We start from the raw sequence: 21,943 nt of genomic DNA on the forward strand, positions 1-21,943 counted from the left end.
AGATAGCGTCACTGGAACTATACCCCATTTGAGATCCCAGTGGGAACGGTGCAAACTACCTCGGGAGGTCATTCTGTTTACAGAATTGCAGTGCACCCATTCAGTCACGTTGTTGGATTATTGAAGATTATGACGCTAAACACCACCACCACCAACAACAACAACACTATTCTCCCAGGCGTGAAACACTTGTTTCTTGAAGCCACGTAAATCATGTTACGCCTTCAGATGGTTGGCTCGGGGCCTAGCCTTTTATAATAAGGGGCAATTTAGCTTTGCCGAGTAGCCTTCATTTGGTGTGCCGGACATCTTTGGCCACATCAAGCTGGAACACAGAATGTTTTTTCCCAAAACACCCACAGCCCAGTACCCCTACCCATAGTTAAAAAAACAAAGGGATTTTACCTACTTATGGAAAAGTCCCAAAGAATAATTAGTCAATGAGAGAGAAGTATGCTTCAGTGAAGCGCCAGCCCAGCATCCCCTGAGAACTAGTCTGTCTGACTCGCCTTGCTTAAAATTCAGTACTGTTAACAGTGGCGTTATACAAAACTCACACAAACATTCTGAAGGATATTAGGGCTGGGACGGGTACTCGGGTACTCGAAATCTGCGTCGGGTACACCTGGAATCGAGTCCTATTTCTAGGAATCGAGAATACCCGGAAAGGGAGAGAACTCTGTAATAACAAGGGCAGATAATAACTTGTCTTTTTCTATAATTGACGTAATAATACATTTACATCATTGGTATTGTCCGATTAATGAAGGTTATTATTAACGACTGTAATTTATCTACGCATGAGCGGGGAACGAAAGGTTCTGTGTTTTAACGAGGAATGTAAGTAATGCTGTTACTCTTTATGTTGGTTAAATAGACGTAAATTAAATAGCCTAAGATCTGTTTTTAATGTCTTTTTTGTCATCCTTTCAAGTTTCTATAATAATCTCTGTCAACTCGTGATTGAATATTCAGACAGATGACAGAAGCGTTGTATTCCTTACATTTCCGGGTACTCGATTCCGATTCGGTAAGCACACGCGGGTACTCGATTCCATTTTTCTACCCGTCCCAGCCCAAAAAGGATATAGTTTCAAAACGACGTTCAGTTGAATTGTTTCGTGAGTTCAATATTGCTTCAGTCTTCATCTGAACACCATTGACCTATCTTTGTGGGACAACAGGAGAATAAGACTAGATGACTATTATAATGAGACACGCCGCCCTGTAATACCTTTGAGGATCCTATGTATAATCGGTGTGTATCATAAGTTGAGTTTTATCATAGCGTGTCATGTTAATGTGAAATGAAGAAGCCCAAGAGTGAAGCAGTAAAGTAAACGGATTGGTGATACCTACGAGAAGGCATATAGTGAGTGAGTTTAGTTTTACGCCGCTTTTAGCAATATTCCAGCAATATCACGGCGGGGACACCAGAAATGGGCTTCACACATTGTACCCATGTGGAGAATCGAACCCGGGTCTTCGGCGTGACGAGCCAACGCTTTAACCACTAGGCTACTCCACCGCCCCAGAGGGCATATAAACAAACAAACAAACATAGAGGGTACATCAACCCATGGGTCCCGAGGGTCCGGTGAACAACGTAGTTATCTTACCGAACACCTCAATGTTATGTTTGAACTGTTTGAAGCACGGGTATTGGATCATAATAAGGAGTACCGGAGTTAGGCAACAGCACAAACACTACTAACAGGAAGTATCAAACGAATTCCCACAGTTCGGCATTTCCAGTGGGTAACATAGAAAATATGTAAACTCGTAAGCCAGGGGTACATCAAGAAAACGACATTTATGTGTGAGGTAAGACAAATGACAATGGAATATTGGATTCAGACTGACCCGCGGATCGGGTACGCCAAAGGGACGCAAACTACACAGCGTGGTTTTACATATTGCTATCACCCATTTCTCGAAAATACTACTTCCCTTGTACGAATTATCACCTGTGACTAGCATGTCTTCCTTCCTTAGATGAAAGGTGTCCCCCGGAATATTTTCGGCTGCCACACTACAATACCAACTGCTTCTACATCGGCTCATCTACCACGTGGACGGACGCCTGGAAGAAATGTCACAGTGACCTTGGTATTATGTACAGCTTCAATGACCTGTCCACGACGAATCCAGGCACTCCGTTTTCTTTCTACCTCAACATGAATGGTGGGTATGCAGATGAAGTAGATCATTTCCTAGCAAAAAAAGTCACACGAAACCCTGTTTGGATTTCTCAAGTGTTATGACGTGAAGCAGTTTAACAGTTCGACGTTACGCTTAAATAACAATGACGATGCCACTCATGATATGTCGAACTTGTCTGGGATGGCTGTCAAAACGTTCAGAGTAACTACACACACACACACACACACACACACACACACACACACACACACACACACACACACACTCTCTCTCCTCTCTCTCTCTCTCTCTCTCTCTCTCTCTCTCTCTCTCTCTCTCTCTCTCTCATCTCAAACTGAAGTTTAATTGGCGTTTCATTTGAGTTTGACTTCTCTTGACGGTGACTTAACAGATGGTCAGAGCTATCAGGCTAACTGGACACTGTCTTGCCGCAGCATGTCGAATAGCACGAGGGAATAGATAGATGACCAAGTTGTTGAGTGCTCATAAGTTGGTTTAAGCAATATAAAATAAAATACTTCTTTGAGTTGCATTTTAGAAGAAGTACAATGATAACAAATGTTATTCATGACAAAATGTGAGTGTGGTGTTTCGATACAGATTTCATTTCTTCTTAACACACGTTCGCACGCACGAAATGAAATAATAAGATGTTGTCCAGTACTGGAATAAAACACCCCTGTTTAAAACGCCATGGCGACATTGTTGATTTTAAACATAAAAATATAAGTGCCTTTTCATCGAGTCGGGTTTAGGACAGGACAAAGTGACATTACTCTAGTAAACGATTAACTAACCTTACGTTAGTAAAAGACAAAGGGAGAAATACATTTGTGTTTCTAAATGTACTTTAGTCATAAAATATGAATACTGATCGTGATTTTATGTTCAATAAGGTTTCTTTTCTTGAATATTATGGGTTTGTAGACGTTATAGTTTTAGAGTGAGTGAGTATGGTTTTACGCTTTTAGCAATATTCCAGCAATATCACGGCGGGAGACACCAGAATGGGCTTCACACATTTGCCCATGTGGGGAATCGAACCAGGTCTTCGGCGTGACGAGCGAACGTCTTAACCACTAGGCTACCCACCGCCCCTTATAGTTTAGAGCACCGTGTGGTGGTGTTAAGGGGTAGAGAACGTTTTATCATGATAGGTAAAGAGTCTGATTTTAAAATGTTGTCTTTTTTATCTATTAAACGTTGTTTGTTTTTTCTTAAATTTATATACAGTACATTCTGTTGCTGTACGCAGGTATTAATCGAACATGGACCGGTATACACATACTTGATGGGAAACTTAGAATGGATACTCTCGAGAACCCTGGCGATATTTCAGAGAGGTTTGTAGATGAAATTCACTCTTTTTCTGATTTTTCAGAAACACTGTCTCGTTACAGTCGGATCGTAGTTCCTGCAAGTAATAATAATGTGTCCATTTATATAGCACCAAACTCCACACTAGGTATGCTCATAGCGATAACAATCAAGGCACAGCACATTATTACCCCGGATAACCCAAGCTGCCTGTTAGGCGCTAGAAGGTTATAGTCACATGACTTATCCCACCGGGTACTCATTTTCTGCTGGGTGAACAGAGGCAGTCTTGAACAAACTCATTTGCCTAAGGTGAGACCACATGTATCACATGTGCTTCGTTGTGGGGCAGGACTGAATTCCAAGAAACTCTCAGTGCAGTATATGAAATAAGCCAAAAGCCCAGCCAGACATCAGGGCTGGTAACTTTAAAATGTTACCAGCCGAAAATGGATTTAACCAGACCAGACACCAAGATATGGTAGATTCACTCAGATGTCGGGCTGGCACGCTGTAAATGTAGACCGTCCTTCACAAATCTAGACCGTCTTGGGCGGTCGAACGGGCCTATATATAATTATTTCATACACTCCTTTCAGAAGCCGAAGCTGCCAAACACGGTCGCCCATCCAAATAGTCTCCGCGCCCGACGTTGCCTAACTTCACCTGATTTGTGACCTGAGCCCAATGCACAGGACCCCACACCCCACCAAGTATTATACACATGATCTGAGCACATCACATTACAAGGCATGTCCGAACTAACTTTCACAGGCTGTGACCGACAAGAAGTAGACATACACCCATTAGAAAGCAGCACTGTCGAGCCTACCGACACTTGTGTCACGACTTCCATTCACGACGGCGCTCTGAAAAACCAACATTGATTCCTCATAAAAGCGAGAGACAATGATTTTGACGGATGCCGTGGCAAAGCCTGTAACAATCGTGATTGACTCGCGTTATTCCATGGTAAACCGAATGGTACTCGAGTCCCTGCCGTGGCCATTTTTGTGGCCTGGGTTCCGTCTAAGCGCAAACGGGCGTAGGTAAAGGTTTGTCAACCCTTAGGATTTAAGCATCTATCCGAAACTTCACTATTGTAGATGCTATTAAAACACATCACACTAATTCTGAATGATTGTTTGACCAAGTCTTGGAGTCATACGCGCATTATAATCGGACATACCCCTCATCAATAGCCTTTTTGTATGTTACGGAAATTGTCGAGGGGTGACGAGTGTTTCCATATCTGGTAAGAGACACTCCGAGTCGGATGAAAAGTCGTTCTGACGTGACCCGATAGAGGATCTCCTGAGACCTCTGTTTCTTTGTGGGTTCGTATTTGAAGAGAAACTAAAGTCTGATTTTACTGTCTGTAATTTTAACATTTAGAAAAAAAAAATCGTCAATTATTAACAATTGAACATATATACTAATGTAATAACATTTTCGAAGTTTGCTTTTAGTTTGAATTCAACAATTGCCGTGAACATTCTCAAAAATCAATTTTAATAATTGTATATACTAAATACTGTACTATTTGTATATACATGAGTTTCAAATGAAATATTCAACATTGTTCCCTATTGTTTTGCACCAGGATATATTGGGGTCCTGGACAACCTGACGAAGGAGAGCCAGGAGACAGACAGTTGTGTACATCAGCAACCTTCACTGGTACGAATATTTCACTATCAGAGTCATTACTAAACAAAGCAACAAGAACCTGACTGACTGAAGCTCTGATTTAGGAGGAACCAGAGACATGGTGCAGTCAGTAACCAATGATTGTTTTGAAAATACACCCTTTAAAAACCCGCAGGGAAACCTGAAATCTGAAACACGTGCATGGATTGTGATTCTTGATTTTGACGGTTTTCGAGAAGGTCGATAAATCACTGTAGACCATAAATTTGACAATCATCTTGCACCACACAGTTGTTTGAAAATGAAAATTGTTCACATGCACATTTCACGTCATACACCAATCATCTTTCAAGAGCGATTACTGTACAAACAACTATTGTCATAAGGAAGTGCAAATGGTGATGCACTCTCAAAACATTCATTATTATCATATCAACATTGATTGACTCCGATATATCTCCCAATGTTTTCAATCGTAAATTAAAAATTAATAAAAAAAGTTTCCCTACATTTTATTTTGAAGAGTACATACAATGTGCAGCTGCATTGTCGTATGGAATTAACATGTTTCAACTGAATTGAACTGAACTGATCCTTGACCTTACTGTATAACGCCTTACATCTAATTGGCGGAAAATAGTTATATTCTTGACATACTTCTATCCGCAGCAATAATATTATTTGACGGGTCCCTTTCCTCTTTATTATATCACAGTTACTGTTTCTCGAAGGCGAAATGTTGTTTTTTCTGAGGGGTCGCATCTCCTTCCGCAGAAATAGGCGTCCCTTCACCCTGCCAGGACCCGTTTATTGGTGCTTGAAAATGTTGATTCGACCTGATTATGATCCCTGTCATCATCGCGTAATCGTGTCACAATACAATGTGAATCCTGGATCATGAAAAGATATAGTATCCCTGGGATGATCAAATATATGCTTTGTCGTCATTTCAGGACCTGCTGAGACAAGAGAGCAAGAGACTCCTGAACCTCAAAGATGGGATTATACACCAGTGTCACTCACCGACTGTGATGCAGTGCGCCTACCATACGTTTGTGTAACCGAACAACTTTTGAGACTTAATCTCCAGATAAGTATGATCCATTTGTTTCCATAGAGTGAGTGAGTGAGTTTAGTTTTCCGCCGCTTTTAGCAATATTCCAGCAATATCACGGCGGGGGACACTAGAAATGTTTGGGTTTTTTCCATTGTGTTTCGAGTAACTGCCACAATACAATGAGAATCCTGGATTCTTTGTTTCAAATAACTGCCACAATACAATGTGAATCCTGGATCCTTTGTTTCAAGTTAGTGTCACAATACAATGTGAATCCTGGATCCCTTGTAAACTGCCAGCTTCAAATAGCGAACATAAAACTACTACGGTGGTGTAGCCTCTTGGTGTTAATAAACAAATTGTATGCATGTAACACTGCCTGTGGAATATGAGATCTTGAGTGGAGAAAAGCGTACTCTCAACAGACTTATGAACACAATATGAAATCCGTTAAACATGCATTCCGATTGTAAGCGATCGATAAAAAGCGAAGACTAACAATAATGAGAACAATAATAATATCATCACCATCAATATCATATCTGTGTACCGCCTCCGTGGTGTAGTGGTTAGAGCGTCCGCCCGGAGAGCGGAAGGTCGCGGGTTCCATCCCCGACCGCGTCATACCAAAAGACGTTAAAATATGGTACTTGTTGGTCCCTGTCTGGCGCTCGGCATTAATGGGTACAACAAGGACTGGTCGGCTCGGAGTCAGTATAATGTGTCTGAGTGGGGTATTCATGCTTAACTGCGGCATGGTATCTCAGTGAGCTAGCACTATAAAACCAGCTTAAGTCAGGGCTAGTACAAGCAGCCGCACATACACCCGCATGCACGTCGTCATATGAACGAAATATTCTCAAGCACGACGTTAAATCCAATTTCACCTCACCTCACCTCATATCTGTGTTGCACAGGATCCGTCCTCCCAAACACGCCCATACACTATTGCATCTCCATCAGATTCTTCATCACATAAACACTCAGCTGCCTCAAGTGACCAGTTCTGAACTTGTCCGTGTCTATGATGTCCATCTGGAGTTGCATCTGACCAGTACTGTTGTTGTACAATGACCATAATATTATTATATTCTTTCGTTATTCCAGTGTCGTCGTGTCCGCGCGGATATTACGGCTCCCCATGGCTCCAACAGTGCTACAAGGAGCAAGGTCTTGCTACTTTTGAGGACGCAGACAATGTCTGTACACAAGACGGTGGACGGCTAGCCCGAGTAGACTCCATATTCCACCATAACGTGGTTTCCCGGGCAACCACTCAACTGATGATGGGTATAACAGGTATATACTCACTCAGTAAACTACGTTTTAACTAACATGGTTATAACGAACGCCGGACATAACGAAATGTTTTGGGGGTTGGAGTGGTGTTCCCGGCCACTTGCTGATTCGAAACGACCAGAACGAGCAATGGGTGTAAAGAACTGTATCCATAATATATAACTGTAATATCTTAATGTTATCGATCTGTCTGTCTGACGTATTTGACCCAACGTATTTGACGTATTTCCAACGCCGTGGGTAACGTTCACGTGATATTGACAGCCATAGTATATCTCTATGCGCCTGCAATCTCTGGAGGTCAGAGTGCAGGCCAAGACGTTCCTTGTGTTAGTGCGGCAATTTTCTGTTTAAACACTCGCGCAAAGACGTGAAATATCAGAGGTGTCTTAAGATCACACTTAGAAATGACTTCTTTATTGTTAAGTAATAGACTTACTTGTATGAGCGGGTTAGCCGGCTGACTTTGTGTGCTGGTGATTAGGTGCCGGACTCTGAGGGTGTGGGTTCGAATCCCGGATGGGACTCAACCCAACAAAGGTACTAGAATCTGTACTTTACTGAGGAAGTGTAATCCCAAGTATAACTTGTGTTACATTTGACCACTTACTAAATGGCATTGTGTAAACACTCTGTGTGATGTTCAGAGTATCTGTGACAAGTTGCCTACTGACATTAACGGACATGAACCAGTCAACATATGTTCGACACATGAATCATTTTACACATCTGCAATAATAATAATTGTTGATGTCATAACAGTAAATTAAAAAATATAATGGTACGCATAGCCTATAGATTATTCATTATAGAAACTGTAGCGACGAGTCTATAAATAGAAAATATTCCATCTTCCTTTTTAATTGGTACCTGATGACACGATGTTCTGAAGGAAATATTCTGCTCCCGAAAATGCTGGAAAATCATAACGTGTTTTTATGCAGGACAGAAGTTTGGAAAATAATGTGTTTGGTAAAGGAAAAGTGCATGTTCACGAAAATGTCTACACACTATTCTTCATTTATGGACACTTTTTGTGGAGTTTGAACTGTTTGCAGAAGAGGTGGAAAGTCCGGTAAGTGGGCCTACGTGGGTCGGTGCTGGTAGTTCGTGCAACGTCATCGACAGACAGTGGTCCAGTATGTCTTACCACTGGAACTGCGACTCAAGACTGCCGGGTTTATGTGAAACACCCGCTGTTTATGAAGGTAACCCTACTACACATACACAGACAAGGCTGATATTTTGTTGTCAGTTTGTCTACTTTCTTCCGCTTACTAATCCCTAAACCTACCGTCCACAATGTGAATTATGATCCTCATTAAAACACTAACTTTCTTGCCAGGGCCACAAGCAAACTGTTGTCTGTTGTTTCTCATTACCGTTAAATGGATCAGACTGTCGATTTTTTTCATTTATTTTAGCCAAACAAATATGAATTAAAAACTCTCTCTAAGCATGAAAAATAATGGTATGGAGATGTTTAAATTTGTATTTGTAAATCACGTTTAGCAAGCCTGGTTGTCGGGGCGGGTAACGATAAAACGTGTAAATTGGGAACGAAACAAATACCTTTCAATGCGGATCTAATTTAATATGTCCAATTATAAGACTTTCACTCGGAGAACAAAACCCGGGGTGGTTTTTTTTCGAGGGACCGCCATTTGGTCGTCTCACTAATCTGTTCACTGAACACACGAATCAAATATTGTTGTTTTCAGAGAAGATTGGCATTACTGCTTCGGTACTAACAGAGCTCACTACACGTCCAATTGGAAAGTCCGGCGATTTGGAGGTTTTTCTACCCAAAGAGTCCAGATTTCGCGAAGTTGCTCGACTGAACTGTAACTTCAAGGGTTATAACCCTGAGAAACATGGCGTGACATGGTACCGTAATGGTACCGCACTACCCGTGGTGATGTATTCAACGTCGAGGGACGGAGTCCATCTGAACGTCTCTCTCGGTTTGCGAGACGCACCAATAACATTGGTGGGATACTACTGGTGCGAAACCTTCAACAGGAACGCGACGAGGCTTGAACGTTCAAATAACATCTTCCTACGCTATATAGGTAAGAATCTACACACTTGTCATCTTTTAGTCAACGTTTAATGTTCATTCGTGGAAGCGTTTACATGACGTAGTACTACGTTGACCGGTTAAAATCCGGGTTAGAGTTTGGTCTTCAGCAACCCATGCTTATCGTAAGAGGCGACTTACTTGACTTTAGGAATCGGTCATGCTGTTGGCAGGATTGTCTGGTTCAGACTCGATTATTTACAGACTGCCGCCATTATAGCTGGAATGTTGGTGAGTGCGGCGTTTAACAACACACAGTGTAGTGACAAAGCCCTGAACAAGTGTATCGATCACAACGTATACATTGTTTTGCGCTTAACAGAAACTGGATAATGTAATTAACCTCTACAGGCAAATAACCTATCACAAGCTCGAACATTTTACTTGTTGTTTATTCTATTTCTGTTTTTAAAATGGTTCTATCATTTGCTAAAACAATTGGATGACTGTTTTATTGTCATTAATCAATTACCTATCCAGGTAGAATTCGTTCCAGATAGTTTTGCAATCATGTCGTACGATTCCTTCTACATCATGTATCTATGAATCATGTTCAGTTATTGATGGTCCCAAGACTAGACTCTATTCGCAAAACGTTGAGCGTATCCTGCTCAATCGGTGACACAAGTCACAAACACACGCAGAGCTAAGTCAAGTTTTCACCACTGCAGACATGGGAACTTAATAAAACTTAATAACATGAATGTTTTAACATATCCCCCCACCGCGGGTCAGAAAATCGATAAACTAAGCCCCGGCTTACTATCCAGCACACCCAATACATAATATAAATCCGGTTCTAAGCCGGGGCTTAGTATATCGATTTTAAAGAGTCGTATGATGCCCGTGGACAATTTCGTAGGAAGTACATTCTTCATTTAGCTCAGACGTTAAGAAATGTAGACAGTATTGTTCGACAAGAAAGAAACGTTGGCTGTTGGATTGTGGAAGCCACATCTCTTGTCATACAGACTGATGGATATTTTATGGGTCGCTCTAAATCTTTATGTATGGATCTTACTATGATGGTCTCTCTACTTCTCGTGTGGTTTACTGAGAATCGGAGATGTCACGAGTGAGTGAGTGAGTTTAGTTTTACGCCGCAATCAGTAATAGTCCAGCTATATGGAGGTGGTCTGCAAATAATCGAGTGTGGACCACACAATCCAGTGATCAACAGCATGAGCATCGAACTACGGAACTGGGATACGATGACATGTATCAACCAAGTCAGCGAGCCTGACCACCCGATCCCGTTAGTCGCCTCTTAGGACAAGCATGGGTTACTGGAGACCAATTCTAACCCGGCATGAGGTGTTCCCTGAAAAGATTCAGTATGTCTTGCCTCACTGCGTCTGTTCAAGGGACTTTAGTAGCTAACTATATTACACCATATCAGATCAGCGGATAATTTTCGATCGCTAAAATCACGGGAATGGGTCCAGCGATTAGACTAGTATTACCTGAATGCCAGCCCAGAGGATGCTGTGGACACACAGTTTTCTTCGACCTTTGCTAGTATACAATCAACTCTGACGTGCCTTTGAGTGAGATATGTATTTAAACCTTTTCTGTTCTTTTGTGCAGATGAAGATCTGCATGCGGGGAGCATTGAGCTCCAACAAACTGGACTGATCCCTCCAAGCACTTATAACATGTTCAACTTAGCTGGGGTCGTCACTTTCGATATAGACAAGATTGTGAAAGCTTATAACAGCACCCCAAGGAACATATTTCCTGTCTTCATACATCCACTGAGATTTAGGTAAGAGAATCCGTGTTTCTTACATTTTAATATGGACTGTGATTCAGAGGACAAATCCAGAATCTATGTGACACTGTATAGTGAGGAGAGGTGAAAGGGAGGATATCGTCGCCCCTCAACATTTTGGCCCAGTATAGTGACGTCTTTGCACGAGTGTGTGTGGGCTGTTTGTACTGGACCAGAGTTAATTAGGCTGGTTTTAAGTAATTAATTTGTCCGCTTAGAAATCGGTTGAATGTGCCAGGTGTCCACACTTCATGACCTAGTTATTTAATAACATATATTGTTACGGTTAACAATTTGCCGTGACAAAAGGTTTAAGAAGTCCCTTTGAACCAGCAAAATAGAACACAGACAAGTCTAAAATATTCAATAATATATTGAACAAACCATGAGCAAACTACAATGAATGACAATACAAATTTCTAGTACAATATGTAATTGAGTCACAAATCTAAAATACTGGTCACAAATATAAAATGCTAACTCACCAGAGTCTTAACATTCACAGTGAGATCAAATATACTGACTGAAGGTAGTTTACAATGACAGCAGTTGAATAGACAAGCACGTTGAACAACTTGACGATGGCAGACAGATGTGTATAAATCCAGTCATGTGAAAGTTCCGTCGCACTACTCAACAACCAGCCTTTATAGCTCTTACACGGTTCTCGAGCATTCTAGCAAAGCTAGACTCCCTAGGCCTCATAATTCTCTCAGAACGATGCAGGATTTTCTCGAACATACGACCGGAAGTCAAAACAAAATATAGCCAGCCATGGGAGGCAACTCTGAAGTGCTATGAAAAGGCGTACCGCTAAAAATAATATTGCCATTGACCATTTATGATGTGAGATGCGAGCTAAAACCCACACTCGAAACTTTAAACATTGTGACCCATAATAATTATCACTTAATCAATGTGATATTACAAATTACAAAAAAACCCTCTCATATCAATATATTTGGTGCAACAGATTAAGAGAAGTTGTCATCATGAAGCATCTTGCTATTATTACTGGGCTACAGGCCATTTTCATGTACAAACAAAACATTGAGGAATGAAGGATTGATCGTAGGCTCTGATGTTTTACTTTCCCTTACTTTTCAGAAATGATGGCGCAGTATTGATTTCATATCATACCAGTCTTCAATAATGACTGATGGTTTTCTTGATCAGAAGGAAAATCTGAAAATGACCAAAGAGGACTTACAGACAGGATTTAGCATTAAATCGCCCAGCGGAATTTTTCCAGCCCCGCACTCTTCAACTCAGAAGTATTTGGTAATGCATTCATGGATTCATCTGTGGTATCAATACAACAAAATGTAATGGTATTCATCACGGGTTTGTCGTTGTCATATAATAGCTACCGCAAAAGTTTCAATGTATGATTCAGAAAGGGATTTTCAGTGCAGACTTGTGTCCCTTATGTGTACCAGACACCGATGATTGCCTTCCTATGATTATATGTTTCTTTGTTTGCCATATATTTTGTCCTTCAAAGACCATTTCATCGCTTCCGTTTTTTCGTTGTACCAAACTCACTCATTCACTGTATATTTCTCAAGAGTACCAAGTGGACTATTGTACCACTGAGACAAGAATTTAAACAAATCTATTGAAAAGGACCAATATCGGTACAATTATAACATGCAACACAATATTCTAGATTGTGATCTCCCACACAATTCCGGTATTGGGAAACTATCGTCACTGTCTTCAGATTACTGTTTTGACTTCAAACATGTGGTGGAGGAGACGGGCCAGGAGTTCCTGATTCCCCAGACCAGACTCGAGGGAGACATTCTACTCTCCACAGCGCTGTCTTGTCAGTATGTATACTCTGCAGCTTGTGCAGATATTATTATCATCATTATTATATTACGTTGTCTTCTCATCGTCAGGTATCTAAAAAGTACAGGGAAGTAATAGTAGTAGTATATTATATGGTAGTAGTAGCAGTACTAGTAGTAGCAGTAACAGTATATTTTTAAGTTGTGACAAAAGATACACTCATAGTTATTGGTTCCACCTTTACCACTATAAGACCTCATTAATGTTTCAAACAGACAATCGAGCGTTTGGTGAAATCGAGTGCAAGGGGGACAAACTATACGGCGCCTACTGGGGAGACTTCCAGCTTAATCGTGTCTGCGACGTCCCTGAACTACCTGACTCCCCCATATCTCCATCCCTGGAGACACTGTCGAAGGTATATTTTCTACGTTTTATGTGTCTCATCCATTTACTTCAGTCCAGCGGGATCGGATGGTCGATTTGGTGCCATTGTTCCAAACTTTCAATGTTAGGTTTCCTTCAGTTTGCTCAAAACTATTAGTCATTAAACTTAATGCGTATATCAAAATCATGCTCTACTCATCTCCACTAATGATCCGACAGGGTATACTATGTTAACTTCGTTAATAATTTCAATCTTTTAGCTTAGATTTCTTCCTCATTGCTTGTCCCAGGTTGCCGTGACAGATAGAAATGTGGAGGAGGTCCTTCAGAATGCTTCAACCATCATCAAGAATGCGACCTTGACCGTGATCGACCTCCTTTATGTGACAAGTATAATGGAAAACAGTGAGCAAGTACCGGAAATCAACATAAATGTAGGTCAAGCTTTAATTGCAATACGAGAGTGTTATTGGTTGAGTGAGTTAGTGAGTCTAATTTTACGCCGCTTTTAGCAATATTCCAGCAATATTACGGCGGGAGACACAAGAAATGGGCTTCATACATTGTAGCCATGTGGGGAATCGAACCCGGGAGATTAGCGTGACGAGCGAACGCTTTAACCACTAGGCTACCCCACCGCCCCTTACTATTGAGAAACGGTATTAAATGCGATCTGAAATCTGGATGTTACGACGTAAATTGTAATAAAAACGTAAATTGTAATACTTGCAGTAAATTGTAATAACCCTTGACGTAAATTGTAATAAAAACGTAAATTGTAATAGAAATTGACGTAAATTGTAATACGCAAATTGTAATAAAAATTGACGTAAATTGTAATAATTTTAGTTGCGGTAAAATGTAATAAATATTTACGTAAATTGTAATAACAGTTTTTTAATCATTCGTAAAAACGCGTGTGTTCGTTTTTTTGTTGCATTTCATTTTGTTCAAAGTTGGTACCAAGGTGTTGTGGCGGGAGTCATCGACACCAGTTGAATTTAGTGACCTTGCGACAACTTGCAAGGTCACAGCAAATATCTGAGGGTTTTGCCAGTATAAAAATTGTTAGCGCGATAACTCAAGAGAGAATTGACAAATTTCGCTTAAAAGTCGTACCCAGGTGCGTTGGAAGGATGTGCGGACACTAGTTGATTTGGGCGACCTTCAGATTGATAAATACTTATGGGAAATATAATAACCTTAGTATCAAGGGTGCTCTTAGCTTAATGACGAAAACTGATATTTGTCCTGATATATGATCGATATAAAATCTCCAACTGTCCTCTGTGTCATGTTTTTGGGGCAAATATCTGTTCAGGGTTTGATAGACAGAGGGGAGATTCTAACTGGTATATCTAACACACTTAAATGCATGTAGAGTTGGGAGGGGGGAGGGGGTGTTCTAACGGGTATATCTACGAGGGGCGTTCAAAAAGTAGTCAGCCTCACCAAGAATATGATACAATTACAGCTGTTTTTATGTTTTATTTTTCTACATATTATCTGTCAATCTAAAGCAAATTTGTTTTGCTATGTTCTATCCTCACGATAACTAATTTTGTTTGACTTTTTGTCTTGGTACTCCAAAAAACCGCAAAATCTGCAATAAATGCATCTCAAACAAAATGTGCAAGTGAGTGAGTGAGTTAAAAGTTTACGTCACACCGGCAATATTTCAGCCATATCTTAGGTATGTTACTAAGAATATATATATAGTATTATATACTTTTTAATAACCTGTCAGCGAAGGACAGTATAACGACTAGATTATCACACATTAATAAAAACTAGTTTGACTTCAGTATAAAATGCTAAATCATTTCAAAACAACACAATATAAAATCGGGCTACAGAAGGCAACGGAAGGCAGATCACCATGCTAGGGACCATGGGGACTTACGTTACTTTTGCTACCTGCATGGCCCGAGCTGGATTTATATCATCCCCTCAGCTTTTGGCGAATTTTGAGCAATTTAGCCTTAAATGAAAACTACAAACATTCTGCGATCAAACTTCTGGCAATTATCAACAAACATTGTATGATGTGGTCTTATGTACCCTCTTCGGAGGACAATATTTTTCGCTACTTCAACCATCTCCGCGGGTACAGCCACTAACAATCGTAGTGATGTATTCATTCGACCAAATTTAAAAAGAACGTATTAATTACAGTGCATGATCGATCAGAGTTGAGAGAGAATGGTTGTTACATGAAGTCACTCGCCATTGACGGTCTTTGCTGTTTCCTCTGATGACTAAACCACACTTATTGTTATATCAGATACATATTTAAAAAATCGTCATCTAAAGGAAATATATGCTCTCTTTGACCGTAATATAGTAATTTTCAGTTACACTATGTATATCAAAAGTTTATAACTTTCAAAGGTTAATGTTCATGCTCGTGCTTTGAACCGTGCCCCCGTTGTTTGTTCATGAACAGCAAATGTACAGTTTGCACCATTCTCATGCAGTTTATACTGTTAATCTCAATCTGGATACAATCTGGATACTCGTATCTTAGACGTGGACTGTGTGAGGCAAGCAGTGGGGGTAAACCTTGTTTGTCGTCACTAACCTGGACATTCTGTGGCTAGTTCCAAGGCGACAAGATTTTCTGGGAGGATGGAAGGTGTCATACTGATTTTGTGGTTGACACTTCTACTGCTGCTGAGAGATTCTACACGATAGGCCCTGTTATTACTTTGGGCCAAGGACGAAGTTTGTTGCGTGTCCCACTGGTGGGGCTGGGCGACTTCGACTTTGTTAACTGCTGAACATTAGAGATTGATAGACTGCATTTTTAAGCTAAACTATTGTGGCGATCCATTACGGTTTAGCCTCATGAGCCACAAGAAAAGCGACACAAGCATTACACAAATTGTATGTCTGATGTTTTCGATTTAAATAAACTAGCTCACATGATAAATATCAAAATGTTGAGCGGTAGTCGTTTGATATAAGATAGTGATTGTGTAGGTATGTTTACCATACGTTTCATGTTAACCTAGCCAGTGAATGAAAATACAAATGTAGAGAATATACTTACCTGTCTGCAAAGGACAGTAAAATAACTAGATTCACAGATATAGATTTAAAACTAGTAATTAAATCTAAAATATTTTAACTATGTATGACAATGCAGTATAAAAACAGGTGGAGTAAGAGAAGGTGTTTTCATTGTACAGATCCTCATGCAGAGGATTAAACACACAGTTATAAATAGGGTTGGACTGTATCGAAAACGTTTATATACTGCAAAGATAATTTGATACGGCGATGTTTTAATGATGGCTCATCAGCCTCGACATATAGACTGTCGATTGGAGAAGTACGAAAAGATCCAAGGCAAAGTCTCAGAGTTTGATGGTGGATAGAATCTAAAACTTTAAGGTTGCTTTTGCAGGCTCCACCACAGATAATGGAGCCATGATCCAGTTTGGTGCGTATAAGTGCTCGGTAGAATTTGAGGAGGGCTTTCTGATTCATCTCTCCACTTTGTATTAGAGATAACTTTTAGCAAATCAAGGGCCTTCAGGCATTTATTTTGAAAATATTTAATATGAGGTCGAAAGGTCAAGTGCTCATCAAACATTACACCCAAGAATTTCGCTTCTTTTACCACTTTGGGTGTGTTATCTATCTGGGTCTTTGTGAGGTTTATATTTGATTTATATTTTAGGTTTTTGATTTTGAAAATTTGAATCCATTTTCCAAACACCATTTATAATTCTTGTTTAAACAAAGCTGCAGTTGTCTTTCAATAGAATGTGTATTTTTTCCACGAAAAGAAATGTTAAAATGATCCACAGATCCTTTGCTAAAACATTTGCTTAACTGTTATACTAAACAATGCGACAGACAAAATACTGCCTTGTGGACACCCTGATCCTGACTATAATAATGATCAGACAGGGTAGAACCCACTCGTACTTGAAATTGCCAGTCATATAAAAGTTTGGATATAAATTGAGGCAAACGGCCTCTCAATCCAAAGTCATGAAAATCTTTTAAAATACCGCATTTCCATGTAGTGTCGTAAGCTTTTTCCAGATCGAAAAAAATCGACACTGCATGTTGTTCATTATATACAGCGCTTTGACAAATGATTCTAAATGCACAAAGTGATCAATGGCACTTCTGTTTTTACGAAAACCACCTTGAATGTCAGTTATTAGATTCAAAATGTGCATGAAACATTGTGCAAGAAACATTTTGTATGTTTGAGATTGGTAGAAGTCCGCTAGAATCATACTTAGATATTAAAGTGCACAAAAAGGCAATTTGAAACTACACTCGCTTGTTTAAGTGACTCCCCCTTCATGTTGACTGAAAGAACTTGTTTTGGAGACACTACCCACACCCCTTTCAGATGACGTAATCAAAAGGACATAACGTATTCTAATGTTTTCACTTATTCATACATGATGCCAAGGGTTCAAACTTGGAGACACTACCCACACCCCTTTCAGATGACGTAATCAAAAGGACATAACGTATTCTAATGTTTTCACTTATTCATACATGATGCCAAGGGTTCAAACTAAATACTGAATGTCAGCTCTCAATATGTTGTATGTCTAGACACAATGTCAGCTCTCAATATGTTGTATGTCTAGACACAATGTTTTTGAAAGATAAAAATGGGGGTGACGGTCCCCGTCTAAATATAAATCAAGCAATCCAAATCTTTGAATGTTGATTATGACGGGAAGTCATCCAATACTATACTGAACATATTTTATATGATATTATCTAAAGGCATACTATTTTCCAAGAGGTACCCAGTGACAGATCGTTTTTCATGTTCTGCAAATTTTAAAGAAATATTATACCCCAATGTGTTGTGATGACTAATATCGTTAACCACATTACCAACATATGTGAAAATTTGGATATGACTTTGCTAATCATTTCTTCAAAATAAAATGGAAGCTTTTCAAACATTGGACATCGAGAATATAGTTAGGCTGGGTACTTTTTCAACGCCCCTCGTAACATACTTAAAAGAAAAGTGAACGTCGAAGGAAAATGGCATTTCGATCTCTGAATACTTCTAACCTATTTAGATACAAAAAGCAAAAGAAGAAAGTAAACAATATGAAAAGAATAGCCAAGGACAACTTTTATTCTAATTTTGATAACTATTTATCACCTCAGTCTACTCAGTCAGTAGTATACACCATGGGGGTATGGGACCAGGTCCCTCCCAAGTAAGTTTCGAACCACAGTTCTTCAAAAGTCTTTTATATATGATTGTGCTTGTTTATGGAATAATCTCTCCTCCACAATAAAATATACCAATTCATTTCCACCATTTAAATTGAAATTATCTGAAAATGATAAAATTCCTAAAGATGAATATTCTACACACTAAGTTAAGACATTCATGTAGTTCCTTAAATGCTGATCTTTTTCGTGTCAATTTTCTGAAAGTAAAGCTTGCCATTGTGGTGCTCTTGTGGAAGATGCCAATCATTTCTTTCTGAAATGTCCAAATTATGTCAGCTGCCGGTTTGATTTAATACAAGGCTTTGAAATCCTAAAAGTTAGCTTAGATATTAACACCATTCTGTACGGCAGCCTTAGTCTGACACAAACTATATATGAAAATATTTTTAGTCAAGTCCATAAATTCTTCGTACATAGTAAGCGTTTCAATTAATGTGTAATATGTCTTTCCTCTGTTCATTGTCCATCACATGAATTTTTCCATGTAATTGTCTGAAGCGGGCTTTAATAAGTTCAATAACTTGAGCCCAATTCCTTTAAATACTGAATAAAATACATGTATGTTCAAACAAACAAACTTTAATACCTGTGGAGGGGTGGGATGGGGTGGTGGTGATGGGGTGGGTGCAGGGGGTGTTCTAATGGTTATATCTAACATACTTAAATACACAGAGGGGGTAGTTCTAGTACTAAGGGGTATATATAACATACAACAATAAAAACCATCATGTATTTATGACCCACATTTTCGAACCTTTTATCAGCCCCTAAAAATGCTGACGATGGATTTTTTAATGAGCTGCGTCTATCGAGCCTGAAAACCTTTTAATATGGTTGAATGAACCTTTGTCATTTATCAAACAAGTAGTGATGAGTGCATTTTTATTATAGATTTTAAAATCTATGGTAACTTTTATAAGACATTATTTGACGACATTTCTCATGGTTGGAATATAGCCGACTTAATAGAAGATAAATATGAGTGCCCTTGTCTTATCATGTTTACGAAACAACTTCCTATATCTTGGTATTTTCTGAACCAGAGCAAGGGATATGCCGATATTTAGGTCGTTAACATAGTAGGATATGGTCACGAATATAATTTTCTATTGATTACCGAAGTCTTTAATTGAGAAAATTACGCGATAATCTACTTTCCAACAAATGCAGGCTAACCGTCATCATTGTATTTAGAAGGCGTCTTCTTAGAAGCAACGTGACGTCATGACAGACAGACATATTTATTTGTATATGTGGCCCTGAGGCCAATAGTACATGTGTACAATAATAGCAGTGCATTTATGCGCAACCTGTAAATACGCGAGTTATAGGAACATCAATAAATCCATAAACACCCATTCACAATTTACATTTTTTCTCTCAACATAAGTATGTGCATGGTACAACACAAGGGCTAGCTTAAACAACAAGTCAATGTTTTCTGTGCGAAGTAGCATACAGAATTTATCTCTCGACGGTTGGTTATAGAAAAAATAAGGCCAATATGTTTCTCTTATTTCTAAATATTTCGGGCATACAAGTAATACATGGTACTCATCTTCTTGCGATAAATTGCAGAATGGACATTGGATATCAATTGCATTTGAAGTTTTGGCAAATCGCGCCGCTTGGACTTTGAAGTTGTAAGCGTTACATCTAAATTTAGTAAGCGTACGCTTAAGTTGTGGTGACTAATCTTTGAAAGGTAAATTTCTGTATTAATACAATATTTATATTCTGAATAAAAATTGACACAGGTTGATGACGTTATTTCATTATACCAGTCCTGTTGATAAATGTCTTTGCATCTCTGCTTGAATAATTTGATGAAATATTGTGTATTACTTACATTTTGGGCGATCCATACATTTCCAAAGCCATGACTAAAAAGAATAGTTCTAATGAATGAAACCCAATTAATATCTCCGGTATCATCTAGTGGTTTAAGCATTTCATAACTACATCTTGAATATCGTGAAATTGGTTGTCTCATCAATCTTAGCCAATATGAAATAACCCGACATCGGGCGTTAATAAACAGTGGAAAACGTCCACATTCAGCTAAAATAACTTTGTTTCCCAGTTCTGTAGCCAACACGCAACAAGAACTTACAGAACTTTGAATGTACCTTTTCAATATTCTTGTTTATGTTAATGCCCCATATTTCAGAGCCGTACAACAAAATTGGTTGACGTCATAACATTGTTCATGGCGTCATTTCACCATGACAAAGAGCTATTTTACCCAGTGCATATCGTATGGAGACAAAGGACCCCTCGTGTGTTATAAGCATTGTTATTATCATTCTTTGAGGTTAATGTCACCCGTTGATTTCTTTGTTGTATTTTGGGCTGTGAAACTAATGTTTTCCTTAGTATACACATAACAATCAAGGGTCAACAAACATTGTCTACCTTACAGAAAGTTTGACTTTACTTTGATAACGAGCACATATGATCAATGTCTTGAAACAAATCAATACAATTTAATAGCATTTCTACATTTTATTTTAAATGCATCAATCCAAATACGACAAATGAGTAGACAGATTGACTGCTACATGTATGTGGCAAGGAATAACCAGGCGCCAGCGATTCATGATATCCTTAGCAAATTTAACATCAAATTCCCTTTCATAAAATATACAGTAATATGTAGTAATATGATAGAGAAAGTAAGACGAACCAGGTTAAACTGTGACAACGCAATATATGAATGTATGATCGAAACATAAATCATAATAAATCACATATGATCAAAACATCAAATTAACTTCAAATATGTCCTTGCATCAACATTGAAAATAATTCCAAGATGAAGAAGAATGAACGTACTTTTTCAAAGCGTAAACTAACAATATCCTGTTATTTTTGGATACGCCATGAAGAAATTCAAAAGGTAATAGAATAAACATTAAAGTATTGAAAGCTATTGCTCGTAAAATATGTCCTTGCGTCAACAGTGAAAATAACTCCATAATAAAAAACAATAAACTTTAATATTCCGGCCAGTGTCTCTCGGTGGTTTTGGGCGATGATATTAGGGCAAAGGTTGCGGTAGGATTCTTAGGTATGAGCCGTTTGTTTTCGGTCATTGGCGAAAGGTTTTGTGCGGGCGCAAATATTATTGATGATTATTGTTGATGATGTTGACCGTTTATTGATGACGCCAAACTGCGTACCAATGGGT

General features: G+C 39.1%; 1 protein-coding gene across 1 annotated transcript; it reads left to right on the forward strand.

The window, feature by feature from the left end:
• The first annotated feature begins 3,424 nt into the window (after window positions 1-3,424).
• On the forward strand, window positions 3,425-11,335 carry LOC124278191. The gene is made up of 7 exons (XM_046713922.1): window positions 3,425-3,506; window positions 5,084-5,160; window positions 6,084-6,224; window positions 7,295-7,486; window positions 8,545-8,694; window positions 9,208-9,558; window positions 11,154-11,335. The coding sequence occupies exons 1-7, from the start codon at window positions 3,469-3,471 to the stop codon at window positions 11,333-11,335; spliced, it is 1,131 nt and encodes a 376-aa protein (XP_046569878.1). The 5' UTR covers window positions 3,425-3,468.
• Window positions 11,336-21,943: the final 10,608 nt, after the last annotated feature.

Source organism: Haliotis rubra, unplaced genomic scaffold, assembly GCF_003918875.1.
Source record: "Haliotis rubra isolate DU_JTF1 unplaced genomic scaffold, ASM391887v1 Scf2327, whole genome shotgun sequence".
In the NCBI taxonomy this organism is placed as follows: Eukaryota; Metazoa; Mollusca; class Gastropoda; order Lepetellida; family Haliotidae; genus Haliotis; species Haliotis rubra.

Bases quoted from the DNA above. Each gene is read 5' to 3' on its own strand.
- LOC124278191 (XM_046713922.1), top strand. From the start codon at position 3,469: ATGGATACTCTCGAGAACCCTGGCGATATTTCAGAGAG. The intron at 8,695-9,207 runs GTAACCCTACTA...TGTTGTTTTCAG, and splicing joins AACACCCGCTGTTTATGAAG to AGAAGATTGGCATTACTGCT. The intron at 9,559-11,153 runs GTAAGAATCTAC...TCTTTTGTGCAG, and splicing joins CATCTTCCTACGCTATATAG to ATGAAGATCTGCATGCGGGG.